The sequence below is a fragment of the Lithobates pipiens genome, unplaced genomic scaffold (genome assembly GCF_037356315.1).
Source record: "Lithobates pipiens isolate NorthernLeopardFrog02 unplaced genomic scaffold, aLitPip1_a1.2 Scaffold_25, whole genome shotgun sequence".
Taxonomy (NCBI): Eukaryota; Metazoa; Chordata; class Amphibia; order Anura; family Ranidae; genus Lithobates; species Lithobates pipiens.
Window position 1 is genome coordinate 237,363,233 of NW_027507787.1, and position 27,450 is coordinate 237,390,682.

The 27,450-nt window shown below is 43.5% G+C and overlaps 1 protein-coding gene across 1 annotated transcript in view; it reads right to left on the minus strand.

The window, feature by feature from the left end:
• LOC143929841 (C-type lectin domain family 2 member B-like) overlaps window positions 1-27,450 on the minus strand; it is an 88,260-nt gene that overhangs the window by 25,278 nt on the left and 35,532 nt on the right. Inside the window, exon 3 of the mRNA XM_077453816.1 lies at window positions 20,350-20,445. Coding sequence (XP_077309942.1) covers window positions 20,350-20,445 — 96 coding nt within the window. The remainder of the gene's footprint in view (window positions 1-20,349; window positions 20,446-27,450) is intronic.

A 27,450-nucleotide genomic window follows, 5' to 3' on the forward strand; every position in this document is an offset into this window, starting at 1 on the left:
ACCAGATGCTGGGTTTCATTCCCGCTGATGCTCTGCTAGGCCTCTACTGCAACTGCCTTCAGTTCCTGCTTGTTCTTGGGGCATTTTCCTTCAGTTTTGTTTTCAGCGAGTGAAATGCATGCTCAATCGGATTTAGGTCAGGTGATTGACTTGGCCATTGCGTAACGATCTACTACTTTCCCTTAAAAAACTTTGGTTGCTTTTGCAGTATGCTTCGGGTCATTGTCCATCTGCACTGTGAAGTGCCGTCCAATGAGTTCTGAAGCATTTTGCTGAATATGAACAGATAATATTGCCCAAAACACTCCAGAATTCATCCAGTTCCATTGGCAGCCATACATGCTTACGCCATGACACTACCACCACCATGCTTCACTGATGAGGTGGTATTCTTTGGATCATGAGCAGTTCCTTTCCTTCTCCAAACTCTTCTCTTCCCATCACTCTGGTATAAGTTGATATTTGTCTCATCTGTCCATAGGATGTTGTTCCAGAACTGTGAAGGCTTTTTTAGATGTTGTTTGGCAAACTATAATCTGGCCTTCCTGTTTTTGAGGCTCACCAATGGTTTACATTTTGTGGTGAACCCTCTATATTCTAAAGTCTTCTCTTGATTGTTGACTTTGACACACATACACCTTCCTCCTGGAGAGCGTTATTGATCTGGCCAACTGTTATGAAGGGTGTTTTCTTCAACAGGGAAAGAATTCTTTGGTCATCTACCACAGTTGTTTTCTGTGGTCTTCCAGGTCTTTTGGTGTTGCTGAGCTCACCACTGTGTTCTTTATTTTTAAGTATGTTCCAAACAGTTGATTTGGCCACACCTAATGTTTATGCTATCCCTCTGATGCATTTGTTTTGTTTTTCAGCCTAATGATGGCTTGCTTCACTGATAGTGACAGCTCTTTGGATGACATATTGAGAGTTGACAGCAACAAATTCCAAATGCAAATAGCACACTTGAAATGAACTCTGGACCTTTCATCTGCTCCTTGTAAATGGGATAATGAGGGAATAACGCATCCCTGGCCATAGAACAGCTGAGCAGCCAATTGTCCCATTACTTTTGGTCCCTTAAAAAGTGGGAGGCACTTATACAAACCGTTGTAATTCCAACACTGTTCACCTGATTTGGATAGAAATACCCTCCAAATTAAAGCTGAAAGTCTGCAGTTAAAGAGCACATCGTGTTTGTTTAATTTAAAATCCATTGTGGTGGTGTATAGAGCCAAAAATATTAGAATTGTGTCAATGTCCCAATATTTTATTTATGGACCTGACTATAAAATATATATATATATATATATATATATATATATATATACAGTGGTGTGAAAAAGTGTTTGCCCCCTTCCTCATTTCCTGTTCCTTTGCATGTTTGTCACACTTAAGTGTTTCGGAACATCAAACCAATTTAAACAATAGTCAAGGACAACACAAGTAAACACAAAATGCAATTTGTAAATGAAGGTGTTTATTATTAAAGGTGAAAAAAAATCCAAACCATCATGGCCCTGTGTGAAAAAGTGATTGCCCCCCTTTTTTAAAACATACTATAACTGTGGTTGTCCACACCTGAGTTCAATTTCTCTAGCCACACCCAGGCCTGATTATTGCCACACCTGTTCACAATCCAGGCATCACTTAATTAGGAGCTGCTTGACACAGTAAGGTCCACCAGAAGATCCTTAAAAGCTACACATCATGCCGAGACCCAAAGAAATTCAGGAACAATTGAGAAAGAAAGTAATTGAGATCTATCAGTCTGGAAAGGGTTATAAAGCCATTTCCAAAGCTTTGGGAATCCAGCGAACCACAGTGAGAGCCATTATCCACAAATGGCGAAGACATGGAACAGTGGTGAACCTTCCCAGGAGTGGCCGGCCGCCCAAAATTACCCCAAGAGCGCAGCGACGACTCATCCAAGAGGTCACAAAAGACCCCACAACAACGTCCAAGGAACTGCAGGCCTCACTTGCCTCAGTTAAGGTCAGCGTTCATGCCTCCACCATCAGGAAAAGACTGGGCAAAAATGGCCTGCATGGCAGAGTTCCAAGGAGAAAACCACTGCTGAGCAAAAAGAACATCAAAGCTCGTCTCAATTTCTCCACAACACACCTTGATGATCCCCAAGACTTTTGGGACAACATTCTGTGGACCGATGAGACAAAAGTGGAACTCTTTGGAAGGTGTGTGTCCAAGTATATCTGGCGTAGAAGGAACACTGCATTTCGTAAAAAGAACATTATACCAACAGTAAAATATGGTGGTGGTAGTGTGATGGTCTGGGGCTGTTTTTCTGCTTCAGGACCTGGAAGACTTGCCGTGATAAAAGGAACTATGAATTCTGCTGTCTACCAAGAGATCCTGAAGGAGAATGTCCGACCATCTGTTCGTGTACTCAAGCTGAAACGAACTTGGGTTCTGCAGCAGGACAATGATCCTAAACAAAGACAAAGGGGGGTAATAGATATGGCGCTTATACCTATATGTGGGGACTAGTAGTGTGTTGGTGTATAAAAATGTATTGTATTGTATAGGTCAATTTTCACATGTGTGGCAATATATAATTCTTAAAGTGCTGACTAATTTTGGGCCAAAGTGTATATAATATATATTTTCCAGCGTGCTGGTTCAAAACCCAAAATTTTAAAATTAAATGAAAATTAAATAAAAATACAATAAACTCAAAGTGCACGCCAATGGCAACAGGTTACAATGTAGCAAACCATATAACTTATTAATCTAAATAGCAATATGCAGTTATTAAAGTATTAATCTAAATGGCAATATGCAGTTATTAAAGTGCGCGTGCAAATAAATTCTTACAGACCTATAGGTGAAGACTAATTGTGATAGCTGGTGGATCAGTCGTGAAAAAAGAATATTAAAGTATATTACGTATACTGTGGTGCCAAACTATAATAAATAAACATATATGAAATATCACGGTGGTAGCATAAACTGGTCTGATAGTGATGCTTTACATAAATTAGTATAAAATTAATAAAAATTAAAAATTAAAATACCATCTACATGAAGCATAAATGTGCTAAAATGATAAAACACAGAAAAATTAAATAAAATTAAAAAATCCAAAAAAACGTGCAAAATTAGTGCAAGAAAATGTGCAAACAATGCAGGCAAATTTTAAACATTGGACGTGATGGAGCAAGTCTCTATTGGGTGGCGGAAAAAACCGCAGGTGCAGAAAAGGAGGGGGGTGATGTTTTCCAACTGTGTTCTTCACATTCGGTGGCTTAAAAGGGTGTTAAAATTATTATGCTCTCACCAGAAGGAGGACCCCATCCGGGGTGGATCAACATTCACAATATTAGCTATTGTGCGGCTCTCTGGCTTCCTTCCACTTTAAAGATTAGGGATCCCTCGTTCCTCCGTGAGTAGCAATAAGCCCCGTTTATATGGAGTAGAGAAGAGGCACAACCATAGTGTGATACCGTTTTTAAAGAATTTTATTGCAGAAAATAGTTAAAAAATTACTCACAAACAACTGGTTTAAAAGTGCGGTGTGTACAGCTTTTAAAATTCCCGCGGGAATTCAGCGGGAATTTTAAAAGCTGTACACACCGCACTTTTAAACCAGTTGTTTGTGAGTAATTTTTTAACTATTTTCTGCAATAAAATTCTTTAAAAACGGTATCACACTATGGTTGTGCCTCTTCTCTACTCCATATAAACGGGGCTTATTGCTACTCACGGAGGAACGAGGGATCCCTAATCTTTAAAGTGGAAGGAAGCCAGAGAGCCGCACAATAGCTAATATTGTGAATGTTGATCCACCCCGGATGGGGTCCTCCTTCTGGTGAGAGCATAATAATTTTAACACCCTTTTAAGCCACCGAATGTGAAGAACACAGTTGGAAAACATCACCCCCCTCCTTTTCTGCACCTGCGGTTTTTTCCGCCACCCAATAGAGACTTGCTCCATCACGTCCAATGTTTAAAATTTGCCTGCATTGTTTGCACATTTTCTTGCACTAATTTTGCACGTTTTTTTGGATTTTTTAATTTTATTTAATTTTTCTGTGTTTTATCATTTTAGCACATTTATGCTTCATGTAGATGGTATTTTAATTTTTAATTTTTATTAATTTTATACTAATTTATGTAAAGCATCACTATCAGACCAGTTTATGCTACCACCGTGATATTTCATATATGTTTATTTATTATAGTTTGGCACCACAGTATACGTAATATACTTTAATATTCTTTTTTCACGACTAATCCACCAGCTATCACAATTAGTCTTCACCTATAGGTCTGTAAGAATTTATTTGCACGCGCACTTTAATAACTGCATATTGCCATTTAGATTAATACTTTAATAACTGCATATTGCTATTTAGATTAATAAGTTATATGGTTTGCTACATTGTAACCTGTTGCCATTGGCGTGCACTTTGAGTTTATTGTATTTTTATTTAATTTTCATTTAATTTTAAAATTTTGGGTTTTGAACCAGCACGCTGGAAAATATATATTATATACACTTTGGCCCAAAATTAGTCAGCACTTTAAGAATTATATATTGCCACACATGTGAAAATTGACCTATACAATACAATACATTTTTATACACCAACACACTACTAGTCCCCACATATAGGTATAAGCGCCATATCTATTACCCCCCTTTGTCTTTGCATCGTTCCACCCGTGGGTGGAAATCAATAGAGGCTGCTCTTACCTTTTAACTTTTCTTTTCTTTTCCTTTCTACATTCACTCTTAAGGATCCATAGCGCAACCCACCCCCCAGTTATACAATGATCCTAAACACACCAGCAAGTCCACCACCGAATGGCTAAAGAAAAACAAAATGAAGACTTTGGAGTGGCCTAGCCAAAGTCCTGACCTGAATCCTATTGAGATGTTGTGGTATGACCTTAAAAAGGCCGTTCATGCTCGAAAACCCTCTAATGTAACTGAATTAGGACAATTCTGCAAGATGAGTGGGCCAAAATTCCTCCAGGACGCTGTAAAAGCCTCATTGCACGTTATCGCAAACGCTTGGTTGCAGTTGTTGCTGCTAAGGGTGGCCCAACCAGTTATTAGGTTTAGGGGGCAATCACTTTTTCACACAGGGCCATGATGGTTTGGATTTTTTTTCACCTTTAATAATAAACACCTTCATTTACAAATTGCATTTTGTGTTTACTTGTGTTGTCCTTGACTATTGTTTAAATTGGTTTGATGTTCCGAAACACTTAAGTGTGACAAACATGCAAAGGAACAGGAAATGAGGAAGGGGGCAAACACTTTTTCACACCACTGTATATATATGTATGTGTGTGTGTGTATGTATATGTAGTGCCGGCTCCTGAAGAGCTATGTGTTTTTGAAATTTAATGTTTAATCTGAACCGCAGTTTGGTTTGGGTTTGATTACTCCAAATTGTGAACTCAGTATCAGTCTGACTAAGCTACAAGATGTTCTGCCTGGCCATGGGGGGCACTGTCACTTCTGGCAGGCATGGTAGCACAGTCTGGTTGGGTGCTTTAAGGTTATTTTCTCTCGGAGTCAGCCCAGTGGGAGTGTCACTCTTGCTGTGCCTTGTAGGAGAGGGTACTTAAGATGCGGATGTCACGTGTTTTGGGGTTTCCGGTCCAGAAGTATGTTCTGACTGCATGGTCCTGGTCGTCCTGACCAGCCCCCAGGTCGCCTATGGCCTGGGGTGCGGATCCACCAGACTTTACGTCTCGGGGCTGGCTAGCCCAAGGCGAGGAAACTAAAAGAAGGATTCGGAGGTGGTCTGGTGCCGTCTCAGGTTGTGGAGAGGCCCAGCAACTTCGAAGTTATCCAGGGGAGGACTCTTCCGGAGAAGTCCACGCAAGGGTTGGCTTCTCAACAAGAGCCTGGTAAAGCTGTAGGACCTAAGCGAATCCAATCTCGTGTGGTATCGTCGGACTGGCTCCAAGATACTGGTACCACACGAGTGTTCTACAAGTATTCAAGTTTCCTTTTTCCTGTTGTAGCGATGACACTTTGGACAAAGTGTCTGTGATGTACAAATTTAGTTTTTGCCTCAGAACAGTAAAGGGGTTCTCAGGGTTAATTGTGTAGGTTTAACTTTGACATCAGTTTGTCTGGGCTGTGTTAGAGTTCTGCCTTGTCATGTGTACAGTTAGGTGCATATGACAGGCTCAGAACCAGGCCTCCTTGAACGTTTTAGGTATCAGCTTTCCCGGAGCCAATTAGTGGGTGCGCCGGGCCCCGCTGAGGAGGGAAGGGTACTTAAGATGTGGAAGTCACGTGTTCTAGGTTCGCTCATGAGGCCTTAGCGGTCTGTTCCTGATTCTGGACCGGGGTAGCCCCCTGAGGGGACCCGGTCACGGTAGCGTTCGTCGCTCCGCAACATGCTTCGGTTGGCTAACCCCAATAAACCCGCCTGGTCTGGGGTAGGGATCTGTCTGTTCCCAAGTCTCGGAACCGGCTGGTCCGAGGCGCAGTAACTGAGGGAGGATTCAAGAAGTCCCGGTGTGCTCTCGGCTTGGAGGGGCACCGCAGCTCGTGTAAGTGACTGGGGGAGGACTCTTTGGAGGAGGGCCAACAAGCTGGCATCCTGAGAAGTGCCTGGTTGCTGAGTTGTGAAGGACACTGACAAATTCACACTTTTTACAGTACTGCCAAGGAGGCAGAGAACATTCCAGGTACTGAGGAAAAAGCTTCCTGTTCACTTCTGTTACCAGTTTCTCAAGGTGAAAGATTTCACAAGTTCTGGATCAAAGTGCTGACTGCCATAATCTCTGGCTAGAGATTTGTTCAGCCTTGAAGCTCACAGCTGCGAGTGGCTACTCTCTGCTACTCAGAAAGTATTAGAGACTTTCTGATATTAGCGGTTCAAGGTGCCTGAGTTTCTTCACCCTTGCCCTCTGTTCCCATACGAGACTGTGTTTGTTGGATGTTATCCCTGCAAATAAAAACCTTTTCTAAAGGACTTTTATGGTGTCAGCGTCCAAAGTTGTTGGGTACTAACTTTGGGAACCCCTAGACGTGGAAGAACCAGCCAAGCGGAGGTAACCTGTAAGCCCAAAAGTTAAGGCCGCCCTGCCAAGGGTTATGGCCGCTACACTGTTCTTTAACAAAGTCTGTGGCAGAGACTTGTTCCTGACTCAAGCACCTTGTTGGCTGCTAGGCCTGGTGAGAGAAGGACTATCCAATTAGGGTGAAGATCTAGCTGTGAATGTTTATTCTCTGGATTTGTTCAAAGTAAGAGAGTTCTCCTATACTGTCTTTGACATTAAGAGTACCTGGACTTTTCACCTAAGCCCTCTAATCCTATACTATTTAAAATGGATTCACACTATGGGCATCCCCTTTTTTCTCTCATGTGGTGACTAAATGAGATACTAGTAAAATCAGCGCCATCACACAGGAGCTCAGGGGCCGCAGATTGCTACACAGTGGCACATACTGTGAATGTGAAGTACCCCTGGAGGGGTGAGGGGCTCCGGTGAGTGCATTTGTAATAGGAGCACGGATAAGAACCACAGCACTAAGCACCACTCATATGAGAAGAAATTTTTCCTGAAAAAAGTTGTTTAAACCGGGGCCCTTTTTTTGAGCACAAAACTTTGTTCATTCTACTAAGCACCAGTGACTTTATTCACTTGTTTATATTTAAGGAGTGGGTTATTGCACGAGGGATATATATATATATATATATCTTATCTTTTTGGATATACTGTATGCACAAAGGTTTTTTTTATATTGAGCAAAAACATAAGCACTTTAATTGAATTTATATATTTTTTCGGTTGTAATCGCCTTTTACTCTTGCTTGTATTTCACTCCGGATTCATTAGAAGTTTTGGAGCACGAGCTAGGTTTAACTTATATAACCATCACGTACACATAAGCACACAATTTAATTTCTATTTTATAATTCTTTTTTAAATTTCAGTTTTTTTCCATATATTCCAGAGGGTCTAACACAGTTTGAATTTATTAACTTTTTCTTTTTTTTTTTAAGTTAACCACTTAACAACCGGCCCATAGCCGAATAATGGCTTAAGGGCAGTTGTTTAACTCTGAGAGGCCATTAAATAACGGCCTCCCAGAATTCCGCTCTCGCACGTCCCCTGGGGCGCGCACTCGAGAGCATCCGTGACCGCCGGGTCCACAGGACCCTGCGCATCATGGATCATGGTAAACAGCTGCTCATGGTGCCGTTTACCACACGATCGCTCCGTCAAATGACGGAGCGATCACTTGTAAACAAACCTCCCTCCCCTCTCTGTACCGATCGGTACAGCGGAGGGGGAAGAGATCGGTGTCAGCAGCGCTGTGGGCTGCATCTGCAGTGCCCACATCGCTGTTCACCGAAATTTAACCCCTCAATTCCCTGCCAATACTCTGCAATACCCTGCCAATACTCTGCAATACTCTGCAATACCCAATACCCTGCCAATACTCTGCAATACCCACCAATAATCTGCAATACCCGCCAATACTCTGCAATACCCTGCCAATACTCTGCCATACCCTGCCAATACTCTGCAATACCCTGCCAATACTCTGCCATACCCTGCCAATACTCTGCAACACCCTGCCAATACCCTGCCAATACTCTGCAATACTCTGCCAATATTGTGCAATACCCTGCCATTTTTTTATTTTTTATTTCAGGCTTCCCAGCCTAGTGGTGAGATGTGGGGTCTTATTGACCTTGCATCTCACTATAAAGAGGACCTGTCATGCCATATTCCTATTACAAGGGATGTTTACATTCCTTTTAATAGGAATAAAAGTGATCAAAAAATGTATTTTTGGGGAAAAAAATTTCAAACTAAAATAAAGTAAAATGAACAATAAAAAATATATTTTTTTTTAAAGCGCCCCTGTCCCCATGTGCTCGCATGCAGAAGTGAACGCATACGTAAGTCCCGCCCACATGTGAGGTATCACTGTGAACGTTAGAGCGAGAGCAATAATTTTGGCCCTAGACCTCCTCTATAACTCAAAACATGTAACCAGTAAAAAAATGTAAAGCCTCGCCAATGGGGATTTTTAAGTAGCGACGTTTGGTGCCATTCCACGAGCATGTGAAATTTTGAAGGGTGACATGTTAGGTATCTATTTACTCAGCAAAACTTCATCTTTCACATCATGCAAAAACATTGGGCTAACTTTACTATTTTTGTTATTTTTTAAGCACAAAACAGTTTGAAAAATTGCTGCGCAAATAACGTGCGGGATAAAAAGTTGCAACGACCACCATTGTATATATATATATATATTTTATATCTTATCTTTTTGTATATACTGTATGCACAAAGGTTTTTTTTTATATTGAGCAAAAACGTAAGCACTTTAATTGAATTTATATATTTTTTCGGTTGTAATCGCCTTTTACTCTTGCTTGTATTTCACTCCGGATTCATTAGAAGTTTTGGAGCACGAGCTAGGTTTAACTTATATAACCATCACGTACACATAAGCACACAATTTAATTTCTATTTTATAATTCTTTTTTAAATTTCAGTTTTTTTCCATATATTCCAGAGGGTCTAACACAGTTTGAATTTATTAACTTTTTCTTTTTTTTTTTAAGTTAACCACTTAACAACCGGCCCATAGCCGAATAATGGCTTAAGGGCAGTTGTTTAACTCTGAGAGGCCATTAAATAACGGCCTCCCAGAATTCCGCTCTCGCACACCCCCTGGGGCGCGCACTCGAGAGCATCCGTGACCGCCGGGTCCACAGGACCCTGCGCATCACGGATCATGGTAAACAGCTGCTCATGGTGCCGTTTACCACACGATCGCTCCGTCAAATGACGGAGCGATCACTTGTAAACAAACCTCCCTCCCCTCTCTGTACCGATCGGTACAGCGGAGGGTGAAGAGATCGGTGTCAGCAGCACTGTGGGCTGCATCTGCAGTGCCCACATCGCTGTTCACCGAAATTTAACCCCTCAATTCCCTGCCAATACTCTGCAATACCCTGCCAATACTCTGCAATACCCAATACCCTGCCAATACTCTGCAATACCCACCAATAATCTGCAATACCCGCCAATACTCTGCAATACCCTGCCAATACTCTGCCATACCCTGCCAATACTCTGCAATACCCTGCCAATACTCTGCCATACCCTGCCAATACTCTGCAACACCCTGCCAATACCCTGCCAATACTCTGCAATACTCTGCCAATATTGTGCAATACCCTGCCATTTTTTTATTTTTTATTTCAGGCTTCCCAGCCTAGAGGTGAGATGTGGGGTCTTATTGACCTTGCATCTCACTATAAAGAGGACCTGTCATGCCATATTCCTATTACAAGGGATGTTTACATTCCTTTTAATAGGAATAAAAGTGATCAAAAAATGTATTTTTGGGGAAAAAAATTTCAAACTAAAATAAAGTAAAATGAACAATAAAAAATAATTTTTTTTTAAAGCGCCCCTGTCCCCATGTGCTCGCATGCAGAAGTGAACGCATACGTAAGTCCCGCCCACATGTGAGGTATCACTGTGAACGTTAGAGCGAGAGCAATAATTTTGGCCCTAGACCTCCTCTATAACTCAAAACATGTAACCAGTAAAAAAATGTAAAGCCTCGCCAATGGGGATTTTTAAGTAGCGACGTTTGGTGCCATTCCACGAGCATGTGAAATTTTGAAGGGTGACATGTTAGGTATCTATTTACTCAGCAAAACTTCATCTTTCACATCATGCAAAAACATTGGGCTAACTTTACTATTTTTTTTATTTTTTAAGCACAAAACAGTTTGAAAAATTGCTGCGCAAATAACGTGCGGGATAAAAAGTTGCAACGACCACCATTGTATATATATATATATATATATTTTATATCTTATCTTTTTGTATATACTGTATGCACAAAGGTTTTTTTTTTATATTGAGCAAAAACGTAAGCACTTTAATTGAATTTATATATTTTTTCGGTTGTAATCGCCTTTTACTCTTGCTTGTATTTCACTCCGGATTCATTAGAAGTTTTGGAGCACGAGCTAGGTTTAACTTATATAACCATCACGTACACATAAGCACACAATTTAATTTCTATTTTATAATTCTTTTTTAAATTTCAGTTTTTTTCCATATATTCCAGAGGGTCTAACACAGTTTGAATTTATTAACTTTTTCTTTTTTTTTTTAAGTTAACCACTTAACAACCGGCCCATAGCCGAATAATGGCTTAAGGGCAGTTGTTTAACTCTGAGAGGCCATTAAATAACGGCCTCCCAGAATTCCGCTCTCGCACGTCCCCTGGGGCGCGCACTCGAGAGCATCCGTGACCGCCGGGTCCACAGGACCCTGCGCATCATGGATCATGGTAAACAGCTGCTCATGGTGCCGTTTACCACACGATCGCTCCGTCAAATGACGGAGCGATCACTTGTAAACAAACCTCCCTCCCCTCTCTGTACCGATCGGTACAGCGGAGGGGGAAGAGATCGGTGTCAGCAGCGCTGTGGGCTGCATCTGCAGTGCCCACATCGCTGTTCACCGAAATTTAACCCCTCAATTCCCTGCCAATACTCTGCAATACCCTGCCAATACTCTGCAATACTCTGCAATACCCAATACCCTGCCAATACTCTGCAATACCCACCAATAATCTGCAATACCCGCCAATACTCTGCAATACCCTGCCAATACTCTGCCATACCCTGCCAATACTCTGCAATACCCTGCCAATACTCTGCCATACCCTGCCAATACTCTGCAACACCCTGCCAATACCCTGCCAATACTCTGCAATACTCTGCCAATATTGTGCAATACCCTGCCATTTTTTTATTTTTTATTTCAGGCTTCCCAGCCTAGTGGTGAGATGTGGGGTCTTATTGACCTTGCATCTCACTATAAAGAGGACCTGTCATGCCATATTCCTATTACAAGGGATGTTTGCATTCCTTTTAATAGGAATAAAAGTGATCAAAAAATGTATTTTTGGGGAAAAAAATTTCAAACTAAAATAAAGTAAAATGAACAATAAAAAATATATATTTTTTTAAAGCGCCCCTGTCCCCATGTGCTCGCATGCAGAAGTGAACGCATACGTAAGTCCCGCCCACATGTGAGGTATCACTGTGAACGTTAGAGCGAGAGCAATAATTTTGGCCCTAGACCTCCTCTATAACTCAAAACATGTAACCAGTAAAAAAATGTAAAGCCTCGCCAATGGGGATTTTTAAGTAGCGACGTTTGGTGCCATTCCACGAGCATGTGAAATTTTGAAGGGTGACATGTTAGGTATCTATTTACTCAGCAAAACTTCATCTTTCACATCATGCAAAAACATTGGGCTAACTTTACTATTTTTGTTATTTTTTAAGCACAAAACAGTTTGAAAAATTGCTGCGCAAATAACGTGCGGGATAAAAAGTTGCAACGACCACCATTGTATATATATATATATATTTTATATCTTATCTTTTTGTATATACTGTATGCACAAAGGTTTTTTTTTATATTGAGCAAAAACGTAAGCACTTTAATTGAATTTATATATTTTTTCGGTTGTAATCGCCTTTTACTCTTGCTTGTATTTCACTCCGGATTCATTAGAAGTTTTGGAGCACGAGCTAGGTTTAACTTATATAACCATCACGTACACATAAGCACACAATTTAATTTCTATTTTATAATTCTTTTTTAAATTTCAGTTTTTTTCCATATATTCCAGAGGGTCTAACACAGTTTGAATTTATTAACTTTTTCTTTTTTTTTTTAAGTTAACCACTTAACAACCGGCCCATAGCCGAATAATGGCTTAAGGGCAGTTGTTTAACTCTGAGAGGCCATTAAATAACGGCCTCCCAGAATTCCGCTCTCGCACACCCCCTGGGGCGCGCACTCGAGAGCATCCGTGACCGCCGGGTCCACAGGACCCTGCGCATCACGGATCATGGTAAACAGCTGCTCATGGTGCCGTTTACCACACGATCGCTCCGTCAAATGACGGAGCGATCACTTGTAAACAAACCTCCCTCCCCTCTCTGTACCGATCGGTACAGCGGAGGGTGAAGAGATCGGTGTCAGCAGCACTGTGGGCTGCATCTGCAGTGCCCACATCGCTGTTCACCGAAATTTAACCCCTCAATTCCCTGCCAATACTCTGCAATACCCTGCCAATACTCTGCAATACCCAATACCCTGCCAATACTCTGCAATACCCACCAATAATCTGCAATACCCGCCAATACTCTGCAATACCCTGCCAATACTCTGCCATACCCTGCCAATACTCTGCAATACCCTGCCAATACTCTGCCATACCCTGCCAATACTCTGCAACACCCTGCCAATACCCTGCCAATACTCTGCAATACTCTGCCAATATTGTGCAATACCCTGCCATTTTTTTATTTTTTATTTCAGGCTTCCCAGCCTAGAGGTGAGATGTGGGGTCTTATTGACCTTGCATCTCACTATAAAGAGGACCTGTCATGCCATATTCCTATTACAAGGGATGTTTACATTCCTTTTAATAGGAATAAAAGTGATCAAAAAATGTATTTTTGGGGAAAAAAATTTCAAACTAAAATAAAGTAAAATGAACAATAAAAAATAATTTTTTTTTAAAGCGCCCCTGTCCCCATGTGCTCGCATGCAGAAGTGAACGCATACGTAAGTCCCGCCCACATGTGAGGTATCACTGTGAACGTTAGAGCGAGAGCAATAATTTTGGCCCTAGACCTCCTCTATAACTCAAAACATGTAACCAGTAAAAAAATGTAAAGCCTCGCCAATGGGGATTTTTAAGTAGCGACGTTTGGTGCCATTCCACGAGCATGTGAAATTTTGAAGGGTGACATGTTAGGTATCTATTTACTCAGCAAAACTTCATCTTTCACATCATGCAAAAACATTGGGCTAACTTTACTATTTTTTTTATTTTTTAAGCACAAAACAGTTTGAAAAATTGCTGCGCAAATAACGTGCGGGATAAAAAGTTGCAACGACCACCATTGTATATATATATATATATATATTTTATATCTTATCTTTTTGTATATACTGTATGCACAAAGGTTTTTTTTTTATATTGAGCAAAAACGTAAGCACTTTAATTGAATTTATATATTTTTTCGGTTGTAATCGCCTTTTACTCTTGCTTGTATTTCACTCCGGATTCATTAGAAGTTTTGGAGCACGAGCTAGGTTTAACTTATATAACCATCACGTACACATAAGCACACAATTTAATTTCTATTTTATAATTCTTTTTTAAATTTCAGTTTTTTTCCATATATTCCAGAGGGTCTAACACAGTTTGAATTTATTAACTTTTTCTTTTTTTTTTTAAGTTAACCACTTAACAACCGGCCCATAGCCGAATAATGGCTTAAGGGCAGTTGTTTAACTCTGAGAGGCCATTAAATAACGGCCTCCCAGAATTCCGCTCTCGCACGTCCCCTGGGGCGCGCACTCGAGAGCATCCGTGACCGCCGGGTCCACAGGACCCTGCGCATCATGGATCATGGTAAACAGCTGCTCATGGTGCCGTTTACCACACGATCGCTCCGTCAAATGACGGAGCGATCACTTGTAAACAAACCTCCCTCCCCTCTCTGTACCGATCGGTACAGCGGAGGGGGAAGAGATCGGTGTCAGCAGCGCTGTGGGCTGCATCTGCAGTGCCCACATCGCTGTTCACCGAAATTTAACCCCTCAATTCCCTGCCAATACTCTGCAATACCCTGCCAATACTCTGCAATACTCTGCAATACCCAATACCCTGCCAATACTCTGCAATACCCACCAATAATCTGCAATACCCGCCAATACTCTGCAATACCCTGCCAATACTCTGCCATACCCTGCCAATACTCTGCAATACCCTGCCAATACTCTGCCATACCCTGCCAATACTCTGCAACACCCTGCCAATACCCTGCCAATACTCTGCAATACTCTGCCAATATTGTGCAATACCCTGCCATTTTTTTATTTTTTATTTCAGGCTTCCCAGCCTAGTGGTGAGATGTGGGGTCTTATTGACCTTGCATCTCACTATAAAGAGGACCTGTCATGCCATATTCCTATTACAAGGGATGTTTACATTCCTTTTAATAGGAATAAAAGTGATCAAAAAATGTATTTTTGGGGAAAAAAATTTCAAACTAAAATAAAGTAAAATGAACAATAAAAAATATATTTTTTTTTAAAGCGCCCCTGTCCCCATGTGCTCGCATGCAGAAGTGAACGCATACGTAAGTCCCGCCCACATGTGAGGTATCACTGTGAACGTTAGAGCGAGAGCAATAATTTTGGCCCTAGACCTCCTCTATAACTCAAAACATGTAACCAGTAAAAAAATGTAAAGCCTCGCCAATGGGGATTTTTAAGTAGCGACGTTTGGTGCCATTCCACGAGCATGTGAAATTTTGAAGGGTGACATGTTAGGTATCTATTTACTCAGCAAAACTTCATCTTTCACATCATGCAAAAACATTGGGCTAACTTTACTATTTTTTTTATTTTTTAAGCACAAAACAGTTTGAAAAATTGCTGCGCAAATAACGTGCGGGATAAAAAGTTGCAACGACCACCATTGTATATATATATATATATTTTATATCTTATCTTTTTGTATATACTGTATGCACAAAGGTTTTTTTTTATATTGAGCAAAAACGTAAGCACTTTAATTGAATTTATATATTTTTTCGGTTGTAATCGCCTTTTACTCTTGCTTGTATTTCACTCCGGATTCATTAGAAGTTTTGGAGCACGAGCTAGGTTTAACTTATATAACCATCACGTACACATAAGCACACAATTTAATTTCTATTTTATAATTCTTTTTTAAATTTCAGTTTTTTTCCATATATTCCAGAGGGTCTAACACAGTTTGAATTTATTAACTTTTTCTTTTTTTTTTTAAGTTAACCACTTAACAACCGGCCCATAGCCGAATAATGGCTTAAGGGCAGTTGTTTAACTCTGAGAGGCCATTAAATAACGGCCTCCCAGAATTCCGCTCTCGCACACCCCCTGGGGCGCGCACTCGAGAGCATCCGTGACCGCCGGGTCCACAGGACCCTGCGCATCACGGATCATGGTAAACAGCTGCTCATGGTGCCGTTTACCACACGATCGCTCCGTCAAATGACGGAGCGATCACTTGTAAACAAACCTCCCTCCCCTCTCTGTACCGATCGGTACAGCGGAGGGTGAAGAGATCGGTGTCAGCAGCACTGTGGGCTGCATCTGCAGTGCCCACATCGCTGTTCACCGAAATTTAACCCCTCAATTCCCTGCCAATACTCTGCAATACCCTGCCAATACTCTGCAATACCCAATACCCTGCCAATACTCTGCAATACCCACCAATAATCTGCAATACCCGCCAATACTCTGCAATACCCTGCCAATACTCTGCCATACCCTGCCAATACTCTGCAATACCCTGCCAATACTCTGCCATACCCTGCCAATACTCTGCAACACCCTGCCAATACCCTGCCAATACTCTGCAATACTCTGCCAATATTGTGCAATACCCTGCCATTTTTTTATTTTTTATTTCAGGCTTCCCAGCCTAGAGGTGAGATGTGGGGTCTTATTGACCTTGCATCTCACTATAAAGAGGACCTGTCATGCCATATTCCTATTACAAGGGATGTTTACATTCCTTTTAATAGGAATAAAAGTGATCAAAAAATGTATTTTTGGGGAAAAAAATTTCAAACTAAAATAAAGTAAAATGAACAATAAAAAATAATTTTTTTTTAAAGCGCCCCTGTCCCCATGTGCTCGCATGCAGAAGTGAACGCATACGTAAGTCCCGCCCACATGTGAGGTATCACTGTGAACGTTAGAGCGAGAGCAATAATTTTGGCCCTAGACCTCCTCTATAACTCAAAACATGTAACCAGTAAAAAAATGTAAAGCCTCGCCAATGGGGATTTTTAAGTAGCGACGTTTGGTGCCATTCCACGAGCATGTGAAATTTTGAAGGGTGACATGTTAGGTATCTATTTACTCAGCAAAACTTCATCTTTCACATCATGCAAAAACATTGGGCTAACTTTACTATTTTTTTTATTTTTTAAGCACAAAACAGTTTGAAAAATTGCTGCGCAAATAACGTGCGGGATAAAAAGTTGCAACGACCACCATTGTATATATATATATATATATATATTTTATATCTTATCTTTTTGTATATACTGTATGCACAAAGGTTTTTTTTTTATATTGAGCAAAAACGTAAGCACTTTAATTGAATTTATATATTTTTTCGGTTGTAATCGCCTTTTACTCTTGCTTGTATTTCACTCCGGATTCATTAGAAGTTTTGGAGCACGAGCTAGGTTTAACTTATATAACCATCACGTACACATAAGCACACAATTTAATTTCTATTTTATAATTCTTTTTTAAATTTCAGTTTTTTTCCATATATTCCAGAGGGTCTAACACAGTTTGAATTTATTAACTTTTTCTTTTTTTTTTTAAGTTAACCACTTAACAACCGGCCCATAGCCGAATAATGGCTTAAGGGCAGTTGTTTAACTCTGAGAGGCCATTAAATAACGGCCTCCCAGAATTCCGCTCTCGCACGTCCCCTGGGGCGCGCACTCGAGAGCATCCGTGACCGCCGGGTCCACAGGACCCTGCGCATCACGGATCATGGTAAACAGCTGCTCATGGTGCCGTTTACCACACGATCGCTCCGTCAAATGACGGAGCGATCACTTGTAAACAAACCTCCCTCCCCTCTCTGTACCGATCGGTACAGCGGAGGGGGAAGAGATCGGTGTCAGCAGCACTGTGGGCTGCATCTGCAGTGCCCACATCGCTGTTCACCGAAATTTAACCCCTCAATTCCCTGCCAATACTCTGCAATACCCTGCCAATACTCTGCAATACCCAATACCCTGCCAATACTCTGCAATACCCACCAATAATCTGCAATACCCGCCAATACTCTGCAATACCCTGCCAATACTCTGCAATACCCTGCCAATACTCTGCCATACCCTGCCAATACTCTGCCATACCCTGCCAATACCCTGCCAATACTCTGCAATACCCTGCCAATACCCTGCCAATACTCTGCAATACTCTGCCAATATTGTGCAATACCCTGCCATTTTTTAATTTTTTATTTCAGGCTTCCCAGCCTAGAGGTGAGATGTGGGGTCTTATTGACCTTGCATCTCACTATAAAGAGGACCTGTCATGCCATATTCCTATTACAAGGGATGTTTACATTCCTTTTAATAGGAATAAAAGTGATCAAAAAATGTATTTTTGGGGAAAAAAATGTCAAACTAAAATAAAGTAAAATGAACAATAAAAAATAATTTTTTTTTAAAGCGCCCCTGTCCCCATGTGCTCGCATGCAGAAGTGAACGCATACGTAAGTCCCGCCCACATGTGAGGTATCACTGTGAACGTTAGAGCGAGAGCAATAATTTTGGCCCTAGACCTCCTCTATAACTCAAAACATGTAACCAGTAAAAAAATGTAAAGCCTCGCCAATGGGGATTTTTAAGTAGCGACGTTTGGTGCCATTCCACGAGCATGTGAAATTTTGAAGGGTGACATGTTGGGTATCTATTTACTCAGCAAAACTTCATTTTTCACATCATGCAAAAACATTGGGCTAACTTTACTATTTTTTTTTTTTTTTAAGCACAAAACAGTTTGAAAAATTGCTGCGCAAATAACATGCGGGATAAAAAGTTGCAACGACCACCATTGTATTCTCTAGGGTCTTTGCTAAAAAATATATATATATATATATATATATATATATATATATATATATATATATATAATGTTTTAGGGTTCTATGTAATTTTCTAGCAAATAAATGATGATTTTTACATGCAGGAGAGAAATGTCAGAATTGTCCTGGGTGCTCCAGAATGCCTGATGGCGCTCCCTGCATGTTGGGCCTCTGTATGTGGCCACGATGTGTAAAAGTCTCACACGTGGTATCGCCGTACTCGGGAGTAATAGCAGAATGTGTTTTGGGGTGTAATTTGTGGTATGCATATGCTGTGTGTGAGAAATAACCTGATAATATGACAATTTTGTGAAAAAGAAAAAAAAGGAAAAAAAATCTTGATTTTGCAAAGAATTGTAGGAAAAAATGACAACTTCAAAAACCTCACCATGCCTCTTACTAAATACCTTAGAATGTCTTCTTTCCAAAAAGGGTCATTTGGGGGGTATTTGTACTTTTCGGGCACGTTAGGGTCTCAAGAAATGAGATAGGCCGTCAGTCCTTTGGGTGTGATCAATTTTCAGATATTGGCACCATAGCTTGTGGACTCTATAACTTTCACAAAGACCAAATAATATTCACCAATTTGTACTTATTTTTACCAAAGATATGTAGTAGTATAAATTTTGGCCAAAATTTATGAAGAAAAATTAGTAATCTGCTAAATTTTATAACAGAAACGAAGAAAAATGCATTTTTTCTTTTATAGCACACAAAAGAAAAAAAAACCAGCGGTGATTAAATACCACCAAAAGAAAACTCCATTTGGGTGAAAAAAAGGACAGAAATTTCATATGGGTACAGTGTTGCATGACTCAGTAATTGTCATTCAAAGTGCGACAGCACTGAAAGCTGAAAATTGGTTTGGATAGGAGGGGGTTTAAGTGCCCAGTAAGCAAGTGGTTAAAGACCCCGAAGCTAGGAAAAATGAAAAAAAGGTGGCACAATCTGCCAGCTTGCATGCAAACTTGGGGCCGTTTTATTCAGACTAGCCCTTGTACACACGGTCAGAGATTCTGACAACCAAATCCGTCGGATTTTGTCAGACGGATTTTGTCCAAAACTGTTGCATACACACTGTCAGACAAAGTTGTCGGAAAATCCGACGTGATGACGTTATTTCGTTACGACGGGACTACGTTCACGCTAGTAGCGAATAACTTTGGTGTAGGAATTTGATCTGAGCATGCGTGGCACTTTGTCCGATTGGAATTCTCTACACATGATCGGAGTATGTCCGATTGGAGCATTTTGTCGGAAAATTTTACCGGCAAGTTGGAAAAGTTAGTCCGTCGGATACTCCAACAGAAACAGTCTGATGCAGACCACACACAGTCAGAATATCCGACAAAAAGGTCCGATCGGACACATTCCGTCTGAATCTCCGACTGTGTGTACAAGGGCTTAGGCTTTCCTCTTCTGTCTTGACATAAACAAGTATACAAACACAGTGTTACTATTAACAATAACAATTTTGTAAGGATTGTTCTTTGAATCATTGATTTTCTTTTGCCAGATCTGCCTGGTTTTCTTTTTTCTTATTATTATAATTATTATACATAAAAATGTATTAATAAAAATTCTGTAGCGTTCATAGCAAGACTTACCTCTTTGAGACAGAAGAGCAACAAGGATGATTACCACAATTGCTAATAATCCAACTAGAGCACTGAGTAAAAGAACTGTTACTTTCTGACGAATTCCTAAAAACAATACAGAGATCAGACATTAGCGGTTCATAAAGTCTGATGTTTATAATTGGTGTAGAAATTAGAACAGAACATAATGGAGTCACAGATGAATATAACACATCTGATCATCTTCTATATCTTATAGAAGAGCTCAGAGTGAAGGGAGTTGAGTGTCCACTGCTTCATGGAGAAAATCAACCTGTCCTGCTGCTAAATATATAGTGCCTAGGGGTTGGGGCACCCAGTGAGCCATCACACCCAACCAGCAAGATTTTATTGCCCCCCCCCTTGACGTTACTACCGGCCTCTTCTTGTCAGCACATGAGAACAACTGATTGGTTCCTTTTTCTGCTTCTTCCTCCCACAGTCTGTACTCTGCTGTACAGGGACTTCAACGGGTTGATATCAGGTCATATTCAGGTATTTACATTGCTCCCATTAAAAAAAAACTATGTATAAATGAATAGAAATCTGCATTAATACAAGTATGGCAATCACCCAAACGTATAACTTATGCCGCGTACACACGGTCGAACTGTTTGACGTACTTAGTCCGTTATACAATCCGACGTACTTTCCACTGAACGGACTTGACCACACACGGATACCCAAACAGTCCGACGAAAGCTTGCGCGATGACGTACAGCACGTATGACGGGACTAGAAATAGGAAGTCCAAGACACAGCAAAGCCCTGTAAATCCTTTCTGGGCATGCGCCATTCTTAGTCCGTCGGACTAGCTTACTGACGACCGTATTGTCCGCTGAAACCAAAGTACGACGGACAGATTTTTGGAAAAACCGAAATTCTTAGTACTCCGGACTGCACGCTGAAAAAGTCCGCTGAAGCCCACACACGAGCGGATTGTCCGCTGAAATGTGTTTCAACGGACTAAGTACCTCAAACAGTTCGATCGTGTGTACGCGGCATTAGTTGTTGAAGTAAGGTGCAGATAGAAGGGCATTGCACACTACAAACAAAATATTTCCCAAGGCACTTACCACCTAGTAAACCCCACAATTGGTGTATTTTTTGGTGTTTAGCCTAATGCCGCGTACACGCGATCGGAATTCCGGGCAGAAAAAGACAGATGAGAGCTTTTCATCGGAAAATGCGACCGTGTGTACGCTCCATCAGAATTTAGCTGTCCGAATTTCCGCCAGCCAAAAATTGACAGCATGTTCTCAATTTTCCCAATGGAAAAACGTTCTATCGGAAATTCCGATCGTGTGTATGCAATTCCGAACACGCCAAAAATCACGCATGCTCAGATTCAACTACGAGACAGAAGCTATTGGCTACTGGCTATTGAACTTCCTTTTTCTAGTCCGTCATACGTGTTGTATGTGAGTAAGGTCGATGGAAAAAGAGGTCACGAACAAGGCGGGGTAAACAGGTTTGGGGGAAATTTTTCTTTCAGGGGCAATAGAGTGAGGAACTTTGGCCCCAGTTTTGTTGGGTGGAAGTGGGGTGCTCATTCGTAAACGGGTACTATTGGAATTTTTGGAGCTGGGGTAAGGGTCATGCAGGAACCTGACATGGAGCTGAATTGTGATTATGTGGGTGTGGTTTATGTGGTCAACCACATGTCCGCGTTGTCACAACTGGTCATACGGTGGCTACGCCGTTTTGTGTTGCGTTAGGTGCAGTTGAACATTTTCTATATGCTATTCATGTTGCAGGCATCGAAAACACAGGGGCTTACTCCTTGCATCTATTGGATGGTGCAGAATGCACCTCACACTCCTTCCGCATCGGGGCGGCTGAAGAAGCTGCCAGTCTCCGAGCTGATTATCCACTGGAGGCCTATCATGTGGAAAAAGGTCCTGCAGTGCATTGGTGGAATATGTGTTGGATTTCGGGGGTGCCGTCCAAGACCAACAGATTGGAGTTAAACAAGTTGTCCCGGAGATGATATTTTGGTATATATTTGATATTGGATTTATTTATATGGTGTGAATAATAAATAGGCTGCTGTGGCCATTTATACTCCAAAATTAAGGTGTGGTCTCATCATTTTAGAAGGGTAAGAAATGAGGATGTTGGAGTACAAGTGGTATAGCAGTATGAGGCAGGTTGGCTACCTCTGAACTACACTGGTCATGCAATTTTTGGAGCTTCAGGCATTTTGCTTCAGGCAACAGAACACTCAGATGTTAACAAGGGGACATTGAAATGAATAAGATTTTGCTTGTTGGGTGTTTTGGAGCTTCAGAGCTGAGCATTTTATAAGCAGTGGCGGCCTGTCCATAGGGGGCGACCGGGCCCTGCTCCCATTCCTGTAGTGTCAGAAAAAAAAAAGGTCCCTTTAAGACGTTTAAAAAAAAAAGAAAGTAATTTAAGTGCACTGTGGCGCCGGTCACAGTGCACTATGAGGAGCGCCACGTCGATGCAATCACAAGATTGCATCCATGGCGCTTCATTTGCGCCTTGTGGCGCAATGCAAAGCGCCAATTAGCTTCCGCCCGTAAAATAACTACGGGCGAGAGCATTGTTGTTTACATTTAGAGGTTACTTCCGGAATTCGTGGACTAAATTAAAACCGAAAGTGACGTCGGCAGCTCCTTTCTTTGCATGGGGTGGAGCTGTCAGGTAGGAGAGCAGCTTTGAATATCACTAAGGCCGCGTACACACGGGCGGACTGTTCGCCCAACCTTGTCCGCTGAACAGTGTTTGGGCGGACAGTCCGCTCGTGTGTGGGCTTTCAGCGGACAGTTTCAGCGGACAGTTGGACGGACAAAGTCTTTCGGAAATTCCGAAAAACTGTCCGCTGAAACTGTGTTTGAGCGAACAGTCCGCCCGTGTGTGGGCTTGTCCGCTGTACTTTCGAAATGAGCGGACTGTTCCCGCTCGGAAAGTCCGCCCATTTCGAGCGCGTGTACAGGTAGGCGGGGCCCGCAAAGGAGACGTCGCGGGCTCCGCCGCCTGGAATGGGCTTAAAGGGGAACCCCAACGCCGAAAAAAATCGGCGTGGGGGTTCCCCCAAAGTCCACACCAGACCCTTGTCCGAGCACGCTACCCGGCCGGCCAGGAAAGGGGGGCGAGCGAGCGCGCCCCCCCTCCTGAGCCGTACCAGGCCGCGTGCCCTCAACATGGGGGGGTGCCTTGGGGAAGGGGGGGCCGCGCGGCCCCCCCACCCCAAAGCACCTTGTCCCCATGTTGATGAGGACAAGGGCCTCTTCCCGACAACCCTGGCCGTTGGTTGTCGGGGTCTGCGGGCGGGGGGCTTATCGGAATCCGGGAGCCCCCTTTAAGAAGGGGGCCCCCGGATACCGGCCCCCCACCCTATGTGAATGAGTATGGGGTACAATGTACCCCTACCCATTCACCTGTGAAATAAAGTACAAAAAAAAACACAACACAGGGGAAAAAATATTTTATTGCACAGCTCCGGGGGTCTTCCGTCTTCGGGGGTCTTCTCGCCGGACTCCTCCGCTATGTGTGTGTAGCTCTTTTACTAGCGGAGGAGTCCGGCTTTCTTCCTCCCCGCCGCCGGCCTCTTCTCCCGACTTCGGGGGTCTTGTCCCCCTCTTCGGTTCTTCTGCCGGGCCACCGCTCCTTCTTGTAGCTCTTTTACAGGCGGTGGCCCGGTCTTCTGTCGTCGCCGCCGCCGCCGCCGCCGCCTTCCGTTCTTGTTCTTCTTCTTGTTCTTCTTCTTCTTCTTCTTCTTGCCCAGGAGATGTTGACACGTCGCTCCCTCCGGCCGGAATGCCAGAGCCGCGCTGTGCGGTCACTTATATAGTGACAATGGGGCGGGGTCACATGGTATATGTCACATGGGTTGGTCACATGGTGACCCCGCCCCCTTACGATGTCATAGTCCCCATGTGACATCAACCCATGTGACCAACCCATGTGACATATACCATGTGACCCCGCCCCATTGTCACTATATAAGTGACCGCACAGCGCGGCTCTGGCATTCCGGCCGGAGGGAGCAACGTGTCAACATCTCCTGGGGAAGAAGAAGAAGAAGAAGAAGAAGAACAAGAACGTAAGGCGGCGGCGGCGGCGACGACAGAAGACCGGGCCACCGCCTGTAAAAGAGCTACAAGAAGGCGCGGTGGCCCGGCAGAAGAACCGAAGGCGGCGACAGAAGAACGGAAGGCAGCGGCGACAGAAGACCGGGCCACCGCCTGCAAAAGAGCTACAAGAAGGCGCGGTGGCCCGGCAGAAGAACCGAAGAGGGGGACAAGACCCCCGAAGTCGGGAGAAGAGGCCGGCGGCGGGGAGGAAGAAAGCCGGACTCCTCCGCTAGTAAAAGAGCTACACACACATAGCGGAGGAGTCCGGCGAGAAGACCCCCGAAGACGGAAGACCCCCGGAGCTGTGCAATAAAATATTTTTTCCCCTGTGTTGTGTTTTTTTTTGTACTTTATTTCACAGGTGAATGGGTAGGGGTACATTGTACCCCATACTCATTCACATAGGGTGGGGGGCCGGTATCCGGGGGCCCCCTTCTTAAAGGGGGCTCCCGGATTCCGATAAGCCCCCCGCCCGCAGACCCCGACAACCAACGGCCAGGGTTGTCGGGAAGAGGCCCTTGTCCTCATCAACATGGGGACAAGGTGCTTTGGGGTGGGGGGGCCGCGCGGCCCCCCCTTCCCCAAGGCACCCCCCCATGTTGAGGGCACGCGGCCTGGTACGGCTCAGGAGGGGGGGCGCGCTCGCTCGCCCCCCTTTCCTGGCCGGCCGGGTAGCGTGCTCGGACAAGGGTCTGGTGTGGACTTTGGGGGAACCCCCACGCCGATTTTTTTCGGCGTTGGGGTTCCCCTTTAAGCCCATTCCAGGCGGCGGAGCCCGCGACGTCTCCTTCGCGGGCCCCGCCTACCTGTACACGCGCTCGAAATGGGCGGATTTGCCTCCTCCTTACGTGGGCGAGTCCGTTCATTTCAAAAGTTGAGCGAACTGTTTGCCCAACCTTGTTCGTCAAACAGTCCGCTCGTGTGTGGGCAAGTCCGCTCATGCAAATTTTGAGCGGACTGTTTGCCGAAACTGTTTGACGAACAAGGTTGGGCAAACAGTCCGCGCGTGTGTACGCGGCCTAACTCAGTGAACAGGAGATCTGTGCATACTACTGAGCATCCCTGTCACAGCCATTCAGTCACAGAACAGCTGCAGCTGACACAGCCGAGCCGATCTCTCCAGGAAACCTAACACCAGGCTAATCTGCCATCAGCTTCACTGTGCTAGCTGCCCCTGTCCCTGATCCCATCCCACCCACCATCCCTCTATCCCTGATCCATCCCACCATCCCTCTGTCCCTGATCCATCCCACCCACCATCCCTCTGTCCCTGATCCATCCCACCCACCATCCCTCTGTCCCTGATCCATCCCTCTGTCCTTGATCCATCCCACCCGCCATCCCCCCTACCCCGATCCCATCCTACCCACCATCCCTTTGTCCCTTATCCCATCCCACCCACCATCCCTCTGTCCCTGATCCCATACCACCCACCATCCCTCTGTCCCTGATCCCATCCCACCCACCATCCCTCTGTCCCTGATCCCATTCCACCCAGCATCCCTCTTTCCCTGATCCCATCCCACCCAACATCCCTCTGTCCCTGATCACATCCCACCCACCATCCCTCTGTCCCTGATGCCATCCCACCCACCATCCCTCTTTCCCTGATCCCATCCCACCCACCATCCCTCTGTCCCTGATTCCATCCCACCCACCATCCCTCTGTCCCTGATCCCATTCCACCCACCATCCCTCTGTCCCTGATCCCATTCCACCCACCATCCCTCTGTCCCTGATCCCATCCCACCCACCATTCTTCTGTCCCTGATCCCACCCCAGCCATCATCCTTCTGTCCCTGATCCCATCCCACCCACCATCCTTCTGTTCCTGATCCAACTCCCCACCCCACCTCCATTCCTCTGTCCCTGATCACCACCATCCCTCTGATCCCACCACCAAAGGCAAACATGTAAGATATTGCATTATTGCAGTCCCTGAATGTGATGACTGTATTTGTTTTATTTTATTAGGCTTTCTTGTACTTCATTGTCTGCGGTGACCTCTGCCTATTCCCGAGCACCTTTTTTTGTGTTTCCTGTTTTTTTTTCTCTGCGGAACGAGGAGTGTGACTGGGCTGTCAGACAGATTGATGTGTCATTAGAACCTGGTGTGTAATGTAGAGCTTGGTATATGATGTACAGAGCCCAGTGTATAATGTAGAGCCTGGTATATGATGTAATGAGCCCGGTGTAAAATGTACAGCCTGGTATATGATTTACAGAGCCCTGTCTATAATGTAGAGCCTGGTATATGAAGTATAGAGCCCTGTGTATAATGTAGAGCCTGGTATATGAAGTATAGAGCCCTGTGTATAATGTAGAGCCTGGTATATGATGTACAGAGCCCTGTCTATAATGTAGAGCCTGGTATATGAAGTATAGAGCCCTGTGTATAATGTAGAGCCTGATATATGAAGTATAGAGCCCTGTGTATAATGTAGAGCCTGGTATATGATGTACAGAGCCCTGTCTATAATGTACAGCCTGGTATATGAAGTATAGAGCCCTGTGTATAATGTACAGCCTGGTATATGATGTACAGAGCCCTGTGTATAATGTACAGCCTAGTATATGATGTACTACAGTGGACGGAGTTGGTGGATTCTATAAGGGGTGTGGCTTATGAGAAGTGGGAGGGTTTAGCGCCCCCCCATCTTAAAACTTCACCAGTCGCCACTGAACGGGGTCCTTAAGGGAGCACAGTAGTAAGGAAATTGTTACAGGCACACATTTATAAATCTGTACACTGTTCTCCAGAGTAGAGGTTGGTATATGACAATGTAATCACACAATGCTGCTTTGGCTCCTGGGCTTTTCTCTTTTCCATTGTAGCCAAATTGTTTGCATTCTCCTACAGTAACTGCTGGAGCTTCACTTCCTTGCTCACAAGAAACCCACACCGAGTGAAGCACAGATGCTGTATTGCTAACCAGTGTTAATTTTGGCAGCAAATTTCGATTTAGTTTTAGTACGAAAACTGTCATCCGAG